Below are 22,867 nucleotides of genomic sequence, written 5' to 3' on the forward strand. Positions count from 1 at the left end.
AACTGCCAGTGATCTCAGTGGGATCTAATCTCTGCCCAGAGGCAGAAAAGCATTGACACCAGCCAAAAGGGAGGGAGGTGCAGTATCTGTCTGTACCTACACTCAGACAGGTACAGACAGACTCATTACAGTTGGGTTTCAGCCATTATTAAGTTTTCAAGGCCTCTGCCAAAATTGATGTTTACTAAACTGAAAACTGCTGATGAGTATCTTTCAGTTTGACCATTTTTTATGTTCTTGCCAACGCAGCGTTTAGTCCATCATGGGGCACCACTGTATAACTCTATTAAAACCTGGAGGCACTCAATTGATAGTTTAAATTTAAAATGGATGTGATGTGAATTCATTTTCAGAAATTATACTAAACTGGATTTAAGGCCTTTGCACACCAAGTCGATGATTTTTGTACCTTGCACTCTGAGCCGGATGCGAATTATTATCTTCCTCATTCCTCATGGCCCACTGTTCTCTGTCTCTGATTAGCTAGTACTCATTGTCTTTGTTGGTTGGGAAGGTACATTTTAGGCATGATGAGTAAGATCTGTTCTGGGGTAAAGTAGGATGGGTTATACCTTTACCATTGTGGGAAAAAATATTGCAACCAACCAAATTTTTTGTAGCAATGTGGGTTTATTTTGGTATAATGTGCTGTCGGACAAATTGACTTTTGGTCCAATGGGATATTTTTCTGATTATTGGTGTTTTGGAATAATGGGCCGTTGCAACAATGGTATGGCACCATTGCAGGGTAGGCAGCTCAATCCCTGCTTCCCCTATCTACATTTGGGAAAACTCAAAGTGCTGCTGATGGTAATTCCAGTCTCTTGAGAATTTGTTATGCCATTGGTATGTGAAAAAAACACCAATAAATGCAGCCATTGAAACAGTCTTAGCTTATCATTTTAGTATGCTAACTTTTGCCTGTGCCTTGCAGAAAGAGGGTCCCTGGTTCGAATCCCGGTTGGAACGGGGTTCGGTCCGGGCGGGGGCCCTTCTGTGTGGAGTTTGCATGTTCTCCCCGTGTCTGCGTGGGTTTTCTCTGGGGTCTCCGGCTTCCTCCCACAGTCCAAAGACATGCAGCTCAGGTTAATTGGTGTCTCTAAATTGCCCTTAGGTGTGACTGTGAGCGTGTATGGTTGTTCGTCTATATGTGTCGGCCCTGCGATAGTCTGGCCAACTGTCCAGGGTGTACCCCGCCTTCTGCCCGATGGCAGCTGGGATTGGCTCCAGCCCCCCGCGACCCTTACGAGGACAAGCGGTTACAGAAAATGACTGACTGACTGACTTTTGCCTGTTATTATTATTAGGTCATTCTTGAACTTGGAAACATTCATCCATCCATTATCATGTGCTTAACTGGGGTCGGGTCATGGGGGCAGCAGGCTTAGCAAAGTACTCCAGATAGCCCTCTCCCCAGCAACACTTTCATGCTCCTCCTGGGAGACCCAGAGGCGTTCCCAGGCCAGATGAAATGTAAAATCCCTCCAGCGTGTTCTTGGTCTTGGAAACAGCTGTGGATTAAACAATTTAAACGTAGTCTCCACTTATTCACTTGTACTGAGGGTCTCTCACATATCATATGGTTTTTATCAGCTGATTAATATTTTGATTGTTTTGTCAACAACTCATCAAGCTCAATTTTTAAATTAACATGAACAAGAAGATTTGGACTGAGTCACACTTAGGTTTAATCCATGTTTGAAGCAAAATTATCTGAAGGATACTGGAAATGTAGTAAAGTCATAATGTCAATTGGCCCATGACAGTGTGTGTGCATTGTGCATATGTTTCTTCTTACTCATGCAAATCTTTGATATTGTGCAGTCATTACATTCAGACCATTGATTTAGGAGGAATGCAGCTGATAGTCAAGCAAGTGGCTATTTACTCCAGCCAATTACACTGGGATGGTGCTTTTCATAAGAAAGCTGAGAGACGGTTACACTGCTATGAAAACCATCCTAACTGAACTAATTACCTGCCTGGTGATTATAGGGCATCCATCCAAACAAAATACATCCTCTGCCAAGAGCTCTCACTTTAAGCAGTGATTTAATGCATTTTTTTATGTGGCACACTCAAATAATTTAGGGGATTTGTGTTAGAATTCTTTTGATGTTACTTACGCTTAATTTCTTGATGAAGTTGCAGTCAGCATCCATCGGCTCATTAAGCTAAGATGGAAGTAGACATTAAACTTGCAGATATTTGTGGTCTTACTTTGCAAAATAAGCCTCTTAATATTACCCCTGGGGGGTGTGTATTCAATCTACTTTATTTCAGACAGTAAATTCGTGTTAAATGTCACTGCTGTGACAGTAGTTAGCACGGAGGTCCATTTTAATTACATAAAATCTTAGCTGACCAAGATAAAAGCAGAGGAAAATATATATAATTAATGATTCACACAAGTTTTCTACAGCTTTAGGCTGAGATAACCGTACTGGTTGAGTTGAGGCTAGAGATGAAATAATATCAAACTGGGAACGTTTGCCACCATGTGAGGAAAAAAATATAATCTGCTTATACTGTATATCATTTGTGGTATGTAATGTAGTTTGTGTATGGTAAGTTAAACTGAACTTCTAGCTTCATCCTAGAAAAGTGACCTTGAAAAGATAATTGTGCTTTGTAGCCATTCGTGCTTTTCCTTTTAAACTTTTGCACTGAGTAATCTATTTTTCACTGTACATTACAGTGAACTTTTGCACAACTTTTGGACAATATCTTGCACATTCCTGGAAAAGGCTGTATAGCTCATCATTTTAAAACCTGATATATTGTACTTTTTCTTTTTTTTTTTAAGTCTTCCCATCTATACAACCACATAGGCCGTATTTTACTACCTTCGTCTAATACGACCCGCATGAGAATATATTAAAACTGCTCCTTACTGTGGGATGATAGAACAGCTCCTGTATGACGGTTAACTGTTGCGGTTTTAGACACGTAGGTAACATTGTGAAATGGTCGAAGTTACATCAAAATTACAAGGTTAGGTGTGGGCACAAAAAAACCCTCGTTGTATAGGTTTGTGAAATATAACCTGGTTTTGGTAAAACAAAGTAGCCTTTGTTTGTTACTAACAACACAATTTAGTTATGTCATACCTCGACATAATACTACTAGGTTACATTGTTACAATAACTAAACCCAGTGGACTTAATAGTCTTTATACTATTACACAACATCAGCTGGCCTCCTCCTTTGCTCCAATGATAACTAATAATCATAATTATTGGTAGGTGATGACCTTCACTAGAGGTTCCCATCTACTAAAATGTGACATATCAAACCACTGCCCATGATTTGGACCAAAGGTACACTCACATTGTCTTTCTGTTGAACTTAACTGCCTGACATGAATCCCAGAAAAATAGACATGAGGACGTGTTTCTAATGCAATATAATATTTAAACAATGATCACAAAGTGCACACAGTGTATGAATGTAATGCTAGGGTTTGTAGTCTAGCAGGGTGATAATAAAGTGAGAGTTTGCCAAAGAAGCTTGTTTGAAACCTCAGCTGCACTTTTTCCCCATAAAGTCAAGATCTGTGTCTTTTTTTTTCCTTTTCTGCTCAACAGTTCAATAATTTACACTTTAATTACAAGTCAATAACATCAGCAGCAGCAGCCTTCTTTAGGCCAATGGATCAAGGTCTACTACACTTTCTGTTAGGCAGTGAATTGATAAAGACTCGCACAAAACCTATTAAGTCAGCTCAATGATCGATAGACACACAGCAGGGTGTGAAACAAACACATTCTCTCATTGGCCATCTATTTAGCCATGATTTTTCTTACATCTGAACCATTTCCATACCTTCAAAATGGTTTGAACGTATTTCCTGAGGTATTTGATAAAATAAAATAAATAAATAAATCATGGATTATGGGTTCAAATCAGACAAACTTGTGAACTCTCTTCCGTGTTTCCCGTCATCATTCCTACCTCTTCCTATCTATCAAATTAAAGCATAATATGACCAAAAATGATTTTAAAAAATCATGAATATGAGCCTTAACACCTCAGCTAGTACTGACTACAGGTCAATAACCGTTGATGCTTATTGCCAGACAGCATATCACTTCACAGAAATGTAATTTGTTATGGTTTTCGTAGTCATATAAATAAACTGTTCATCATGTCAGCTGTCTCTTTCTGTCTCTACAGACAATGAGCAGTCGTTTTTTCCCCCACGATGTCATCCTCACTGACGCCGTTCTCAGTCTGGATGAAGACTCGGTTCTCTCTACCAATGAGGTGAGTCGCTGTTGACTTATCAACCAGTTGGCGTGACATTGATGTTTTAGGAACTGGTGAACTGAGACACTGATGCTTTATCAACAAAATGAGGTGAGACAGCCACAATCCCAAGACACGAGGCCACCATCACACTGTTATCAGACATCTGGATTACAATCTAAATTACTGAATTTTTTTCCAAACAACATAAGTACAAAAACCAGTTCACCATGACTGCCTGCCTGCCTGAAAAAGACTTAAAATTGCATAGCACATATGTAATTTAAATGTTGATATTGATGTTGATCCATTTTCTGACACTGAGGACTAACCAATGTGTTTGTCGACCGTTGGCCTAACACAAAACTTGGGAAACGTTGCCTGGGGTTTCTTGAGTTTAAACTTTCCCGAAGAGCATCTGAGTAACATCTGAAAGGCCATGTTAAACTAACTTTGCGGGGTGTTGCAATTTGGCACACACAAAAATATACATTTTTGTACTTTTGCATATATATTTCTAGAGGGTTTTCTTAACTTTGGAAAGAACTGTCTGCCCATCGAGGGACCTCAACACTTGTGAATGACTCCACCCACTGAAAGCCTCTGGAAATGTTTTTATAACCAGCTCCAGTCTGCATGGTTTTATGTCAGCCTGTGGCAAAAAGTGGTGATGTCTTAACACAGTATTGATCCTTTCTGAAATGAGGCAGTCAGTCCACGCACAGTCATGAATACCATTACAAATGAATTGCCAAACGTTACAATGGCCACTGAACTAGAGAAGTAAAATGTGCTTTGCCTTTAAAAGACAATTCCAAATGCAGCAGATGAAATTGATCGGAGTAGGATGAGCAGGAAGTTTAGCAAAGCAACAAAGTTAGGCAACACATTTAAAAAATAAAACAAAGAGTTCTGAGTACAGGCGTCAGTATCGAGGAGGCTAAGTGTTTTACCACGTTGCCAGAATGCTCAAGAACCCGTCTTAATTCAATTAAGTGTGATGTGTGGTGATGGGATAGCTGCTGTTAAGCTTTTAATTTAACTTAACACTTCGGGAAGAACAGGCAGAGATGAGAGAAAGCAGTGAAAAAAGAGAAGATAAGTACATTGGGAAAAGAGGAAAGTGTAGACTGCAGTACTATGGAGAGGATAGTGAAGTGAAAAAAAGATGGATAAAGGAAAGACAATAAGAAAATGGAAGGGCAGGGACAAAAGAAAACATATGTAAGGAAAAGGGAAAGATGGGAGAAATGAGTAGGAGAAAAGATCAGACTAAGAAAAAGCAAAATTGCAAGGGGAAAGAAAGGAAAAGTGAATAAAAAGAACACAAAAGCACAGAGAGTCAACGGAAATCAAGGCTAGAGGAAATATGGAATGGAGAGAAAAGCGTACTGAAGAGGGTATAATGAAAAACAAAGTGCTTTCACGGAGTCAGGAGTTTTACGAGATCCATTACCTCTGTGTCTGTATCATTACACTGTCAAAACACAGAGCACCTCTTTGATTAAAGTCTCACTTGTTACTTAAGAGAGTGGATGTGAAACATCAGTGGTTTGTTACTCTGACGCTTGTTTCAGAACAAATTAGAAACCAGTGAATCGTCTAAAGAGTAGTCAGGAGCGGAAGTAATGTTTCTATTCCGCATTTTTTAATCAAGACTTTGACATGTTAGTAGAGTTAGTGGTGAGCTTCTTCAGGCTCTGAAACCACTAAAACTTTTAGGAAAAGGCAAAGGCACATTGATTTACCAGGCTGATTAGAATATTATACTTAAAGGTAAATGTGCATGTGTGTCCTATATTTGTCTTTTTTGAGTCTTATTTGATTATTAAATATGTATGTAATATATGACCACCACAAGGAAACACAAAATGACCACAAAGATGTAAAAACACAAAAGGATGCATAATGACTACAAAGACACAAATTAACAAAAAAAAAGAGGCGAAACCACAACAAGGTCTTTCTATTTGACTATTTGACTCCTATGTATGAGGCCTTTTTTCATATCTGTCCCAAAGGGCCCATTATCTCCTAGTTTGCTCATGATGGCAGACTCCACCATTAACAATGATAAACCACTTTGGTACTGAATATAAACACATTTAATTGCATTTTGTGAAAATGCAGACTATGAATATTTTCAGAACGAGGATTTTATTTTGAAAATTTCCAGTATCGCAACTTTAAAGTTTAATCTCCGCAACCACATCTGAAACATGCAGGAGAACACAACATAATAGCACAACTGCCCCGCCAGCCAGTCCCACTTCTTTGGATCTCTACATGTTCTCTGTGGGCAACATATTGTTTTATTTTTTAGCAGGCACATGAACCACAACCTGGAAACTGAAAAACATAATACAAAATGCGCTGCACTTTCAAGATGTTCAAAAAATTACACGTCTTTAATGTCTTTCCAGACGCTGCCACCATAGTTAAGTAAAAGTTAAGTAAATTAACATAGTTATTGCAAACATGGTTTTATGGCAATTTTGTTTATCTGCCAAAGTACTCCAGAAAGCATAAAGAATCTTTAACCCTTCTATGTGGTAACCTTCAAGAAATAATCAGTGAAATTGTACATCTAAATGTAGTTAATATCGCAGGCAACAAGTGTTGATGTCAGTTTCCTTAACATTTATTTTTATTTGCCTTTTTCGTAAAATTTTCACATATAAATTATTACCCTCCTAACTTAAGACACACAAATATGTTGAAAAATGTTGCAACATGTCACCAGTATTTACATTTTTTAAGTTCTATATTTTTTAAACCTAGAAAGCAAGTAAAATAAACAGCAACAGCTCATCTGTGATGCTAAATGAGTGTTTCTACTTTGAGAGTCATTACAAGTAGCAACCTCGTTTCTTATCAGCTTTTCAGCGAGTAAAAGATGCGATCCATAATGGATTGTGAGGCCCAATGAGCCCAAGAGATCCAATACATCTTTAAACTCTGAGATGTTTTATTGATGGGAGCAAGTCAATGTTCACCTTTTCTACGCCGGCGGGATCACAATTACACTTTATGGCACTACAATTTGTGGCCAAGCAATACGAGCGAGTTTGTACAACTAAACTTTTATGGGCGCATGGCTTGTTTTATGAAACGAGAGGAAGAAGAAGACGTCAGAGAGAGAGGAATCATAAAGAGGAAGTGAAGGGAATCTTTGCTGTGCTCACTAACCCGTTCCTCTAATTGCCCTTTTAACATGGTGAGGGGATTTATTGAAAGGAGATGAAATATGTCAAGTGAGTGAAAATGTGCAAGAGAGAACATTAGACTTTTAATAGGACTTTTCATATTATAATACCTCAGTGGAAGAATGGCTGTGCCAATTTCATAATTACATTGTTTCAGCTCATTAAATATATGATTATTCCATGGAGAGAGATTAGAGAAGGGAATACGACTGAAAAAAACCTGACGAAGCTTTTGTCTCTCATTGGGCGGCCAAGCATGCTGCTGCATTATGCCCTTTGGAAGACATTTTCAATATGGTGGATATGGAAGTACTTCTTCAACAGAAATGGCTGAATTTATATCCTCTTCTCTTTTAAGCGCTTGTTCAGGATGTAGCAGGGTTTGGACTCCTTTCAGCAGTGGTGGAGGAAGTATTCAGATCCTCTACCTAAAGGGATACTTTGCCAATTTTCAACCAGCTTTGTATTAGAACAATGTGGGTAGTATGTATAGATGAATTGTGGTAGACTTCCCTCCATCAAACCCGTGCCTAGATCTCCCTCCTCCCCCCACGACGAAAATGTTTCACTGGCTCTTGGGCTGTTGCTTAAACTAGGGTGTATTCCGCATTTTGGTATTGCCTGCCAATCCATGCTGCCGCCACCGCAGACACAGAGTATAAAGCTGGATCATGAGACTTACCCACCGCTCTTTCGCTCTCTCTCTCTCTCTCTCTTTCAAGTCAGCTAAATTCAAAAAGGCTTTATTGGCATGTTTCATGATTGAAACAGTATTCCCAAAGTACATTTTACAAGGTAGTTTGAACAGTGAAAAGTACAGGTTTTTTTTTTTTTAACAGTTTCTCTCTCTCAAACTCGGACCAAAAACTGATCACACATTAAAACAAGGCAGTGCTGATCAAATATAAGTGAAGATTATGTTATTGCCCTGCCTGTTTCTCTCCTAAAATGTCCTCAGAAACATATTTTAGTGCCGTGTTTTGTAATAGCCAGAGTTTGTGAACAGGAAGTGGGCACCATACTTCTTCCTGCACAGTGAAAACAGAGGTAAACTGGCCTGCATGCTGCATCATCAACTATAACGCAGTCCCTGATTGGCTGCTGACGTTTTCAGTTACAGAGCAGATCTCTGATTGGCCCGACTAAACTGCAGTGGATTGAAGTGGTTTGGTGTGGCAGAGAGTCCAGAGTGAGACAGGGCGAAATCAGGATGGTCTTACCAGGTTACAACTGCAAGGTGGTTATTCTAGTTCTAAACCTAACCTAATTGGTACAGGTGCTAATTTGTAAAATATCATATGAACAGTTGTATGAGGAGACATTAAAAAGGGGTAAATTAACCCTTACATTCAAGCAGATATGATCCAATCCTTAACCTGTGGCATACAAAACTAACATTTTCACTAGTACTTAGTACATCGGGAGGTATGAGGTGTAGTAAGACACCATGGTGTGTAATTTCAAAGTGACGATGATGGAGCCACATCAATCAATGAAATGAACTCTTGAGAAAGTTGACAGCAGCACAATTTGGGGAAAAGTTTGACAGCATTTTGTAGAAATTTCAGAGAACACTTTAAGAGCTGTCAAGACCAGACATTACCACACACAACAGAGAGGTACCTGGTGAGAACAGCTATAATTCAAAAGATGTTTCGAACCACAAACCTGCAGTAGCCGCTTGTTGCCGCAGTGTGGACCTTACGCCACAGCTGGTTGTCCTGGATCACACTGAGGCTGTTGATAAAACTTCATCAAAGCCACAGCACTCGCAACCTGCTGGATACGAGCTCAGTTTAAAGCACATTTTCCTCACTTTTATCACCCCCAAATCAGATGGAGGTTGACGGTGAGAACACCGCAGTTGCATCGCTTCACATGGAGAAGAAAAAGAAAAAAACTGATTGAAAACACATATTTTTCAAAACACACTGGACAAAGACCACATGCTGAGGGAGAATGAGGCCTCTAAAATGTGATGTAGCTTCTTTTCATCTAATAACATCGGACATGTTAAATCCAAATGTCGGGAGAGATTTGTCACAGATCTATTGCTGGATTGACCTGCTGCTCCTTCGATCAATTTTGGCCTTGTAGAATCTATTAGTATGGACCACACACACACTCACACACAAGCACGCACACACACACACACACAAAACCTTCATCCTTCTCAGCCATATCAAGCCTCTGTTTTAAACCGTAATTAAGACGGACATATTATGAGTGCAAAGAATCTGGATTGTGACACACTCACAAATGCACACACAAACACATACACACACAAACACACTGACGCATGCCATTTCATATTATAAAGAACCTTTTAATCTCTGGCAGCTAAATTATATTTGCATGATGTCATTAATCCTTTCAGAACAGCTGTGGAGGCATCTGAAAAATCTCACAAACATATGTAGACTACACACACACACACACGCTGCATGCACACACCATCAGGGGCTACACTGAGAATGGCAGCTCCAACCTTTCTCTCGGCTTAGCGCTGGCGCTTTACAGTAATTGCTCACACGATTCATGACAGAAGCCGCGAGGTATCGCTAAAGAACATCCACTTTCGGTGCTCCCCTCCCTAACGCCGTCTCCCTACCTCTACTATTCTGGTAATTAATTTTCTCCCCCGGCACCCGAGGTGGTGTGTGCGTGTGTGTGTGTATTACCAAGTATTTCATTATGTGGTGATCCGCTTATTCTCTGGTGTGTCTGCCTGCACGTCTCAGTGGTGTTTTTGAATTCAAAAGAGGATCTTTCTCAGGTAGCTTGAGCTTCTTCAAGGACACCAGGTGCTCCAGACGACTCCATGTGAAATTTTGTCTTTATCTGGGGAAGAAGGGGGCCTGAGAGGGATACTGAGATAGGCAGACCAGTAGATGTATGAAGAACATACAGCTCCAGAAGCAATGAGAACCCTCTCGGCACTCACATAAGTGGAAGCAAACAGACATAAGTCAGCCCAAGGTGGTACAAACTGTATTTAATATCTGATTTAAATGGACAGTTTACCCTGAAAGATACATACTTTTCCTCTTCCCTGTTGTACTATTTATCAATCTCCTTTTAGATTGTCTTGGTGTGAGTTGCCAACACATTTTTATCCCAAGTTGTCACATATTGCTGCTTTACAGTGGACTTCTGCATCTACATATTACGCTCTTAGTATCCTTCTGCGTCTGCTCTTTACGTTCCACGATGCCACTTCTTTGATGTCAACGCAAGCACATGGTCAGATTATGCTGCACGTGGTTATGTTTAGGCAACAACAACATGTGGCAAACAGCGCTGGGGCATCAACGAATGTACATGCTGGTATGCATTGTTAGGATTAGGCAAAGCCAAGGATTGTTCAAATAGGGAAAGGGGGCACATGGTAAGGTGTAGAAAAAAAACATCACATTCAGATAGGAAGCGATCAACACTGGACTCCTGCATGAAAGTCCAGGGTTTGTTGGACCCTCCCACACATCCTATAGACGCCCTCGGGCTCTTACTTATGTTACGTTGTTATTGGCAGCATTTCAACCTGACCTCAACCAGTGGCTTACAGTGCAGATGAGACAGGTTCCTTTCAGCCACATCGGCAACTGACACCGCCCATCCTGGTATCATGCTGCAGTGGCAGGTACTGTCTGGTGGTGTATAATAACACTGCAAATGGTTCTGTCTGCCCATGTTGTCAGCTGGCACTGTCCAGCAGCCTGTCATGTGCATGTGAAAGGTGGCTTTTGGCATCAGGATCCAAAGGAAAGTTACTTAAAATGTGGTTGTATTTGATGCCTTTGGATTGAGAACTGACGGTTTGGCTAGGACACTTTAATTAACTAGAAACTTTTCAAGTGGGAGGGAAACTGTTTACGATACTGAAATGTCATTTCATATTCTATTTGAGGCAGAGAGGGTTTTGTTTTTTCAATGGCCAGTTGATAGCTATTTTAAATTAGTTGTTTATATCTCTTTTCCCCGTCTATAAGCTGCTTTAATTCAGAAGGATTTTCCCTGTGAATTTTCAGTTCTAATCAATATTTTATGCTTTTTCCTCTCTTGTCAACTTTCCCCCTTTGTATCATCTCCTCCTTTTCTCCACCTTTTGTCGGTTTATTTCTGACTCTATCATCCTCTTTATTTTCCACAACCCTTGTTATCTTTTCTGTCTTCTGGCCTCTTTCTTTACTCTCTGTTGCCACAGGTGGATTTTGCCTTTATTGTATGGCAAAGCTTTCCGGAGCGTATTGTTGGTTATCCAGCACGGAGCCACTATTGGGATAGTTCCAGATCCCGCTGGGGCTACACCTCCAAATGGACCAATGACTACTCCATGGTCCTCACCGGGGCAGCTTTCTACCACAGGTAAAAAAAAAACTTGAAATGATCTCCGGCTGATCAGTGAAGCTTTGCAGTTGATATTTAACATTTACAACTTATCCTTTAAATGATTTACAATAAATCTGAGGAGATTCCAATGTAAGACACGCATTCATGACCTGAATTGAACCTAAACACATCGGTGCATCCAGGAATTCAGGGAGGATAAATGCAAGTCATCCAGCTCAAATTTCTTGTGTTAATAAAATTATTTTAACATTTATTATTCATACTTTTTTATTTGATTAACATTTTTTAGAGATAGTAATAATTTGAGTTTTGTTTGCCAAAGGTGCTCTGTTTGGCATTGAAAACAATCAGTTAAAGGTGTGTAAAACAAGATAATGACAATGTAATATAAGAATGTATTTGATCTGAATTATTAATGTGTGTAATTTGCCTTGCAGTGCAGTTGTTCTATATCACCTGTCAGGTTGATCCTTTCCAACTTTACAAAGATACTTATTCCTTATCCACAAGATACAAACCACATTAAAAGTCATCTCTCACCCATCATATTTAATTTATTTTTTTAACTAAAGTAATAGAAGATTTCTCCACCTCTCTGTTATCTCATGAAGTGATTGTCAACAACACAAAGCTGGGATCGAAAGAAAACAAAAGGTAAACTTAAGTATGAAACAGAGCGGTAAATTGAACGGAGTGGAGCGTCGCCCTTCGAACGGATTTGAAGTATCTTGTCACGCAGATAAACAGCTCTCTCATTGTTCTATTGTTAGGACGCTCAGTGCGAATCTTTAGTCCTTTTGTTATTTAAAATCTGAAATGCCAACGAAGTTCGGGGAAAAAATGCCAGAGAGGAAAAAGGAAAGGTGGAAAGTGTGTTTGTGTGTGTGTGTGTGTGTGTGTGTGTGTGTGTGTGTGTGTGTGTGTGTGTGTGTGTGTGTGTGTGTGTGTGTGTTAGAGAGACAGAGAGAGGGGGACAGCAGACCTTGGCAGGGAGGTAACAGAGTTGACAGTGATCTAGTGCTCCCATGCTGCTGAGGGTGCAACACAGCAGCCATGCAGAATAGAAGAGAAGTGCAGCTTTTAATAAAAGAAATGAATACACAGTTAACCTCATCGGTTTTTGTTCCTTTTTGTGTCTTGTGTGACAGATACTACCACTACCTGTTCACCCACTATGTCCCTGCCAGCCTATTGACCATGGTGGACCGCATGGCTAATTGTGAAGACATCCTGATGAACTTCCTGGTTTCAGCCGTCACCAAGCAGCCGCCGATAAAAGTCACACAGAAGAAGCAGTACAAGGAAACCATGATGAGTCAGGTAGAGCTTTATATTGTTAGCTTAATACACAGATCTGCACACAATCGTCTTTATGGTCAGGACTGATGATTGTAGCCATAATACATTTAAACTTCTTTTCGCAAGTTAAAATGATTTTTGCAACACATTTGGTCAGTCATCAATGTTGAGCTAATTCAAAGAAAGAGATCAGGTAGAACATGGAGTCCTCAGATACTCCTGTTCAATGAGTTTGTTGTGATGGTGTTGTCTTATGTTTGTCTTTAGCATTATACTTTTCAGTGCTCTACCTGCTTGATGATAGAACTGTGGGATTGCTAGCAATATGACAAAAACATATAATTAGGAACATATATGTGAAGACATATTAAATCCTTGTCATTTCAGTCATTGTGGCAATTTACCAAAAAGAAGCCCTGTAGGATTAAGTAAAGTTGATTAAGTTACCGAGCCAACGTTGCCGCCATGGAAGCAACATGTCAACAAACGACATCTGCCTGCCATTCAAAGTGGCCACACCCTCAATTATGTAAAACCTTTAGCCTTAATATAATGTAAACAGGTGAGTTATGTAAAAAAATCTTCCCTATTTCAGTTGTCTAGAATGTTACAATTAGCTATAGAGACCAACACCAGTTTTTGTACCGGGCTGTAAATATGATTATTTCTGCTGTTAAGTTGGGTATTTTAGCACAGGGGTCTATAGAGATTTACTCACTCTCAGAGCTTCAGTTTATTGCCCTGAAGGTTGCTGCTTTGTTGAACTCCATGTTTGCCTCTTTGTTTCTTGGCGCTTGATCAATGGTATAGTGTAAAACAGTCAGCAGTAATTAAAAGGTAACATGCCAGTTTCATCCTCTTGCATGAGCTTGTATAGAAAAGGATACAAACATCAAAATATTGCTCTATAACGCTACAGGTCAAAACATCCACTGGGTACCTTTTACAGTGCTTGACGGGGATTTAAATATGTTTTAAAGTGAATAGTTTCATTACCTGACCCTTTTTTATAAATAGGAAAGGAGATAAAAAAGAGATTCACTTCCTTGTGTTGAAGCTTCAGGCTACAGGAAGCAGCCCTGACCTTCCCTTTGGGAGATCTATAGAAGTGCATGTTGTGTGTGTGCGTGTGTGTGTCTGTGTGTGTGTACTTTGTGTGGCCAGCCCTATGTCAGATTCTGATTGATGGTCTGACCACAGGCAGGACGATGACTCGGCAGTATGGACTCAGTGATTAATGTCTTAATTGTGAAGGCAGCACGGCAAACCTAGATTTACTTCCTCCTTTCGTCGCTCTCTCTTTCTTTTTTCCCTTCTTCTCAAGTGTTTCTCTCTTCCTGCCTCCCTCCACTCTCACTCCTGATTTGTTACTTTGTTTGAAGCAAAATGGAGGAATGTTTTAGGAAACTTGGACCACCAGGTTTGATGAAGCAACACAAGTCATGACTAATATTTTTTTTGGCTGAATTTGTATCGTTTATTCATCCATTTCTTTATTCCAAGAGCAGAGATGTTTCATTCAAGGGACCGTTTCTGTGACACAATTTCTTGTAGTTTCATTATTCTACCTGACCCTCGGCTCCTCCGGCTGTCACCCTCCTGCAGTACACAGGATAAATCTGCTCCAGCTCCACGCCCCCGTGCCACAGCTTATCAAAGGGGTCTGCTGCCCTTCACTGCCCCCTCTCGAACTCATCTCCCAGCAGCCACTTGGGGGCCCACCCATCCTTCTCTGTTGTCCATATCAGATAACAAGCTGAGGACACTCATGATGTGTGCAGGATGCTCCAAATGCTTGGACTACTGACAGGAAACAACGCACAAAACCTGCATCGTTCCAATAGCTGCAGTGAGTAATCTGAAGTCTCAGTGACCGACTGGAGCTGGAGCCTACTGGCATATGTGTTTGACTTTTAAACTTATCATGATGTTAAGACTGGGGGACAGGCTCAAGAGGATGCAGATGGATCCCCTTATGCACACACCAAGCAGCGACCTCTGAGGCTGAAAAGTGAAGCGAATGCCGAAAGGCCAAAAACTGCAGTTCACTGAGTGGCCACTTAAGGCTGGCTCCAAAACAGAGTAAACCTCACTTGACCCCCCCTGGTAAAATGTCCAACTTTACAGCAGAAATAACATGTTTACAGCCTGGAACAAAAAAAAACCCAACAGTTTTGGTCTCTATAGCTCATAACATTATCATAATAATAGTAAAGGGGTTGATTTTTTTTTCACAACTCACCCGTTCACATTTTATCAACAGCCAAAGGATCACAAATTTATCGGCGGGGCTGTTTAAGTGTGAGATTGTCTGTGCAGTATTGCAATAGTCAGGATCAGATCCACCTCTCACTTCTCAACAGCTCCAACCTCTCATCCACATACGGTCACTTTTGCCTCCAAAAAACACAGATGGGGACAGCTGTACTGCTAAACTGGAGGCTTCAAAACGGCAGTCCACAAACCAATGAGTTACATCACAGTAGCTACGTCTATTATTTATAGTCTGTTGTTTACAGTGAGTGCAAAGCAAGCATTTCGCACAGCGAGATTAAAACAAAGTCAATGCCAGACACAAATAATGACATGAAGACATGAAAGTTATCCTATTTACGTATTCCTGTTGAATTTTTTTAATTCAGACAAGAAGTTTGCGCAGTTCCGTGTCACGAAATCCTACCAGTGTGGTGATCTAGTTGAGATTCTCTTTACAGAGAATGTAGAGGATAAAATTATTGCCACTGTCTGTGGACACCTGGAGCTCCATGTCTCAATGTCAGTACTGTACAGAGACAAAACAGACAAGGAGAGGGCTCGGAGATTAGTGAGTGAAGCCAGAGGACTACATGTTAGCCATTAGCTGCCTTCCACAGTTAGTTAGCACAACAGCTGTTTCGGTCAAATATTCACCATTTGTCAAATACACCCCAGCAGCCGTATTCATGCAAGAAATGCAATGCAAAAACTGGTTTCCTATCAGGTGAGAACACACCATTAGAACTGATAAAGGACTAAACTTGGTTAATATATTCCAATTTTACAAAGCTTACATGTTCATATCCTCATTGAGTCTTATATACACAAAACAAAGATTTAAACACAACGCTGGTTGTAAGTACTGCCAAATTCACAGAAAAAAGACTGGAGACAGCTATAGTAGTGGAAGGAAAATGCAATTCATAGCCAGTAGCTCTGGTAGACACAGATACATAATAATGATGCTATTTAATCAGCATCCTGATATGTTACACCTGTCCGGTGTATAGATTATATTGGAAGAGTAGAAGTGCTCACTAACAAGGATTTTGACTAATTTGTAACTAAAATTAGAGAGAAATATTTTCATTGACTGCATAAAAAGTCTTTAACTTTGTAAAAACTGGGAGCATAAACAAAAAAAATGTGGTTTGTTTTCAGGTGAAAATTTGAAGCTCAATGTCAGTAAAAAAAAAAAAAGCAGCTGCTTGTGGAAAACATCTCATCAAGGACTGTCCGTCCTTGTGTCTCTAAAAAGGAAGGTGACATAAAAGAGCTGCAGACAATAAGTAACAGCAAGAGCCTCTACAACAAATACACAGTTTGTGATCAGCTGCAAGATTTCTGACTCTGTTAAACTCCCAGATAATGTGAACAAGGTAATACGAGCTGCGGCTGTACTTGCAGAATAAGTTACACCAAATAATATGTGAAAGACACTTCATTGTACGTTTTCTAGCTGTACTTTTTGTGCCACTGTGTGCTGAAGTGTCAACAACTACTCAGGAGATTCCCACAGAGTGAAACAGCTGGCCAGGTCGTCCTGCTCTGTCAGTATGATGAACTTGGATTCTCTGGAGGAGCAGGCGGTGAAAACAAATAGCGGGAGAGACAGTATGTGTTACTATGAGCTACACCTCCTGCCATGTCATGACAAGCTGTCCAAGATAAGGAGCGTCTTCACCAGCATGGAGGCGCACCTGTACAACCCCAAACCATCAAGAGTCCCTGTCTTTGCTTATGATGCTGGTGAATAAGTGAGAATCCAGCTACTGTATTTCATCATATTATTCTATGGGATAAGGTTTGCAGCTACACTCAAAAGCATTCTTTTGAGGGAGACAAATAAAGCATTTGTTCATCATTCAATCATTTTAACCATAGGCGTCTCACCTTGTAGCCAAGGAGACACGCACCTCTAAAAACCAATCACAGGGAAGAAAAGAAAGTCGGATTCAGATGCATCATGCTGGACATGCGTAGTGGGACAGAATTATGATGTTTTGTTATACAGTCAGGATTATTGTCAGCATTCTCTCAATATTATGATTACGTTATCAGCTGCTACAGAGCTATAATGATTGATTCTTTAGACTGTTATCCTCTCTCTCTCTCTCTCTCTCTCTCCTCGTTTTCCATCTCTTTTTCTCTGAACCAAGGGCTCCAAGTCGTCTCGGTGGGCCGACCCAGACCACTTTGCCCAGCGACAGACCTGCATGAACGCCTTCAGTCACTGGCTGGGTTTCATGCCTCTGGTGCACTCCCAGATGAGGCTGGACCCTGTGTTGTTCAGGGACCAGGTTTCCATCCTGAGGAAGAAATACAGGGACATTGAGAGGCTGTGAATGCACAAGATACACACCAAATCATTGTGTGTGTGTGTGTGTGTGTGTTTGAGACACCGTGACAAGAATACACACACTGAATGTGAACATTTGTGAGGCTATAAAGAGAAACTCACACATGGACACTGGAGATAAAAATGATAAAATACATACGTATGCATAAGGCATAAGGTGTATAAGGAGTATTTCTATGAAGAAAAAAAATGTGGCAGTCACAGCGAATCACTGCGAGTCACAGCGAGTGACTGCGCGCACCCTCCATCTGTGACGATACACATAAATAAGAATGCATGGATACACATGCAACAAAGACCTGGACACATTAAAGACAGTCTTGACCACCGTATGTGTTGCATGGTTTGAACAAGACAACTGTACAAGGACCTGAAAAGCCTAATGTGTTTGAATTTGAAAAAAAAAACAAAAAAAGAAATTATCAGAGAAATGTTTATTGTGGAGGTTGGAGTGTTGGTATTAAAGAGTATACAGTTTAATGTTGGACAAAAAGTAAAGAGATTTATGGGTTACATTCATAAAGTCAAAGGACACTTTCTGGGGTTATGTATGTACAGTATAGACACATTGCGGACAAATGGGACACAGTAGCTTCTGGGTCATGCCACGTTACAGCTGCTACTCCAAAACACCCAGAGACTATGGCAATATGCCTCTTGTATACTATTGTAGATTTTCAGCAGCAGTTCCTGTCTATAAGAAGCAAATAAAAAATACAATAAAGAGATGTTATGTTATGAGACATGAGGTCAGGTCTCAACAGCATTTTCTTGCTTCCTTCCTTCCTTTGCTTGTTATCTTTTATTTATTTTTAACAAAACTCTACCTTTCCTTACTTCTCTACTTCTCTGAATTCTTTCTTTGCCATGCATAGGGATTTTTATTTGTTGTCAGTGACTTTTCTGCCCTCACTTAAGTGCAGGTATACACTATGGAGCTAGCTAAAATTAAAACTGTGAAAACAATGCAGGACAACAAATTCAATAATAAAAGTAGTTTTTTAATGACAACGTAAACAAGAGTTAGTAGGCTACAGTAAAGAGTGAACTTTCTTGACAGAATGAAGCAACTGCCCAGGGGTGTAAAGTTGGGGGTCCAAAGGATAAAACAAAAATACCAGCCATTGTAGTTTTGTTGCAGCTGGTAAATACACTTACCAGCTTAAGGTGAAAAGATTTTTTTTTAAAAAAAAAAGTAAAATCCATTAACAGTAAGAATTTTATGTTCACAACACATTACCATCAGAAATCTGGTATGGCTGGCTTTTTAACAAACTAGTGAGTGGGTCACGTGATGCAGGAATTGTAAAAAGCGTAATGATGAGGCCATTGGGAATATTAACATTTTCCTTAAACCTATTATAGAATTAGAAAGATCTCAAATTACTAAAATTAGTTGTTATTATGTTAACCTACAATCTACCAAAAACATAAGCATTGATTGTCTTCACCATTTTTGAAAATGTCAGCAAACATGTCACAACTTGTGAATTCTAACCTTTTTTCACGACCTCGTAATTTCTATTTACGAGGTCGTGATGACCACAAGAATATAGAATATATTCATATAGACTCTTTTCCTGGATGTGGCAAACACGACCCCATTCAAAGAACAGCCATAAGCATGCATATTTTTTCACTGACAGCAAACTCACCGATGTTTTGTTTTCAATTAGTAGGAGCCGCCAGTGCAGAGAAACATCATGATCCCTCAATGGCTTCCCACAAAGAGCATTGGCATTGGAGCTGAAGAGCTCTGCTGCGAGAAACTGAAAATCTCAGGTGTGTGTTTTTTTTTTGTTTGTTTGTTATGAAAGATGCTTGTTTGAACTTTTATTTCAACCTTTTTAGTCCCACATGGCAATACTGTGTAGCAGATATGTAATGGAGATGTTATTTCTGTCACATGTAGGGTATAATGTTTTTTGGGGTGCTGTCCTGAGATCACTGTTGAACAAGTCTTTTTTTGTGTTGCTCTGTTCTTTACATAACAGCCTTGGCTTAAACTAGGTGATCCAATTTTTGGAGAGCAAGGAAGAGTTTCAACATCTTGAGACAATAAAACATATATTAAAGGTCAAACTTCATCAAAGTGAAGTAAGATGCAGCTGGAAAAGAGCATGCAATTCATTTAATATTACCCTCATAAATAAAAGTTAAACAACTGTATCAATTTCAAACATTAATGGGTAGATTTCATAAGCGTGCTCTAGATTTTACACACACACACACACACACACACACAGCCACAGCCCTTTCATGTACAGTATGGAGGATTGTTCCCATGACGATAAAGGAGCCAATCAACAATCTTTCCCTCATCCCATCTGTCACTCTTCATTTGTCTTTCCCTTCATCTATCTTTCATTGATTTTTTCCCCCTCACACCTTTCATCTCCTCCCTCCTCTCAGACACAATAATTATAATCACCTGATCTCATTCTCTCGTTTTCCCTGTGCACCATTCCTTCATCTCACCCCTTTATTTTATTTTCAGGTTGTTCCCTGTCTCACATCCAATAACCAGGATCTCTTCATCATCTGAGGGTTATCACAGTTTTTCCTCTTTTGATGTGACATGTGTCTTCAAGCTGAGATCCACGAAGATCTCTGCAGAATTAACAGAACAATGAAGGGCTGCATCTCTTTCAGGTATTTCAGGTTTATAATTACATTAAAAAGACATATGTAGTTACACAGGCACACTGTGTTTTGCATTATATTTTATTAATAAATAATGCCTTGTCTTTCGTAACTAAAAGTTTAAGCCACCACAGATTGAAGAAGCATTCAAAGTTACCGTATCTGCAGTAATGTACTTTGTTACATATGTTTCTCTACAGTGGCCTCATTGTTTTTGTAATCCAATTGTAGCTATTCATCAATTCTACTACTGCACTGTGAAAGATGTGAATATATTTGCTCATTATAGATTAAGTCTCATTCCAGTTATCTCAATGCCAATACATTTCTTAACATCAGCTGAAAGGTCCATTAGTTAGAGGCATTTATTGGCAGAAATATATAATGTTCACAACTGTGTTTTTAATAGTTTATAGCCACCTGTATATAAAAATTGTTATATTTTCATTGTGAGCCATTTATATCTACATACGGACCGGGTCATCTTCCCTGGAGTCCACCATGTTGTTTCTACTGCAGCTCATAAAGGACAAACCAAACACTTGTCCTAGATAAGGCCACAGTGTTTTCGTATTTTCGCTTTGGCCACCGTTGTTTTTACACATGGCAAGTAGAAGAAGTTTCAGTTCCGCAACCGTACTGCTGGATGCTACTAAATCATACACACTGGACCTTTAGGGTAGTGCTGAAAATCTAAGTCTATTAGTCAATTGACAAAAAATTAATTGACAGCCATTTGGAATCATTGAACTGATAATAAGGAGAAACAAACAATTGTTAAGGTCTCACTTTGGACTCTTAAAAGTTTTGAGGGATATTTTCAGGCTGTTCTCGTGCACTGTTTGCACATTTTTCTCCAAAAAGTAATGCACCAAAAATGGTATCCCATATTATCATGAGCCAGGGATTTGTGCATAGCCCATATGTTTTGAAAGGCTGCGATCACATGACCAATGTGCTGATGGAAGTTAAGAAGGAAGTAGTAGCCTACCGAGTGGTCTAATAGGTAGGCATGTTGGGTTGATGGATGGGTCACAAAACACCAGACTTTCCCCTGGGACGTTCCCAAGGAGACAGCTGTTTAGAAACGTGAACTGAGGGAACTTAGAGTCATTTTACATAAGTCATCACAGTGTTTCTTTTACTAACCTAATAACAGTAACTTTACCTGCCTAAACCTAACCTCAGTAATTTTAATTTAATTATGTAACTTAACAGTAAGAACATAACATAATTCATATGGCAATAACTCTTAGGACATCGTTTGAACTGTTGTATACGGATATGTTGGTATTTTCCACTATTGTGTGGCCTTTATAGGTAAACAAAAAACCAATACATTACATAAACAGATTAATCTATTATGAAGATGAAAACTGCACTTGAAGAGTGTAGACCTCCATCAGGCCAAATGCCCTATCTCGCAATATTAACACAAGCAAAAGTATCTGCCTTTAAATGTCATGGATTATTGGGGTGAGTATTAGCTGCAACCATAGTCTAAAATACCAACTAATACATTTCGTCTAACTCTAAAGTTATGATATTTTTCAAATACAACTTTTGGCCAAAGTAGTACACTGTCGACCAAAGTGTTTAAATTCAAATTAAAATCTAGAGATGGTTTAAATGTCTGTCTGATAACCATCTCACTGATTTCATGTTTGAACAAATCTTACTGACAGTCAGCTCGTTGTATATCTACTCATGTATTATCGAGATTTAACAGTGACATGTCAAAATAAAGTGATACCATTTCTTCCAAGGCTGGATTTCATTCAAATTTTTCAGTATACAAGACCAGAATGGGCCATTTTCCAGTAAGAGTGAACTATTTTCCAAACACAGTCATTCCCTCTTTTCTCATTATGCACTCTCTTTTTCTACACAGTCTGGCAAACCCCCAGCGCCAACAGATGATTTAGTGTGAGCTACAATGGCTTTCATTTCAGTTTGCTTTAGGGAATTCTCCTTTTGCTCTTATGATGCATTATTATGGTCCCTGCAGCCTGTAAAACTCTGTGTGTGTGTGTGTGTGTGTGTGTGTGTGTGTGTGTGCGTGTGTGTGTGTGTGTGTGTGTGTGTGTGTGTGTGTGTGTGTGTGTGTGTGTGTGTGTGTGTGTGTGTGTGTGTGTGTGTGTGTGTGTGAGAGAGATAGAGAGTGAGAGAGATCATAGTACATATTATCATATGTATAGCAATGGTGTTTAAGAGCTAAGAGTACTCCTGAGACCAATAGTAAAGCCACGGTGGCTGTGAAAAACGTGTTCCTGATGAATATTTAATGAGCCTTTGTGTATAAATCATCACCAAATAGTTGGTCTGTGTCTTTGCTTGTTTGATGGCTCTGATGGCAGTTCCCGCAATAAAATACAGCCACAACTTAGTACAGACAGATAATCTTGTGTGTATTAGTTCTAACTTTATATGGGTGACTTTTGTGTGGAAACCTTGCAGAAAAAGACAGGTTTTTGAAAGGCTTCACTACTGTCAAAAGCCTCATTTC

General features: G+C 39.6%; 1 protein-coding gene across 4 annotated transcripts in view; it reads left to right on the forward strand.

Annotated features, from left to right (window-relative positions):
* Positions 1-22,867, forward strand: part of LOC121955317 (exostosin-1) — a 268,903-nt gene that overhangs the window by 239,101 nt on the left and 6,935 nt on the right. The window contains exons 10-14 of one of the 4 annotated variants that reach the window (XR_015779177.1): positions 4,177-4,266; positions 11,659-11,819; positions 12,953-13,124; positions 19,398-19,500; positions 20,216-20,370. Coding sequence is in view for 2 of the 4 variants with exons in the window: in XM_042503209.2 (XP_042359143.1) it covers positions 4,177-4,266; positions 11,659-11,819; positions 12,953-13,124; positions 17,519-17,704 (609 nt within the window). In the remaining 2 variants the exon portion in view is untranslated. Of the gene's footprint in view, positions 1-4,176; positions 4,267-11,658; positions 11,820-12,952; positions 13,125-17,518; positions 18,469-19,394; positions 19,501-20,215; positions 20,807-22,867 lie in introns of those variants that run through there. The other 3 variants (XR_015779178.1, XM_088089580.1, XM_042503209.2) reach the window with 3 other exon arrangements.

Source organism: Plectropomus leopardus, chromosome 16, assembly GCF_026936395.1.
Source record: "Plectropomus leopardus strain MGB_pleo_1.0 chromosome 16, ASM2693639v1, whole genome shotgun sequence".
Taxonomy (NCBI): Eukaryota; Metazoa; Chordata; class Actinopteri; order Perciformes; family Serranidae; genus Plectropomus; species Plectropomus leopardus.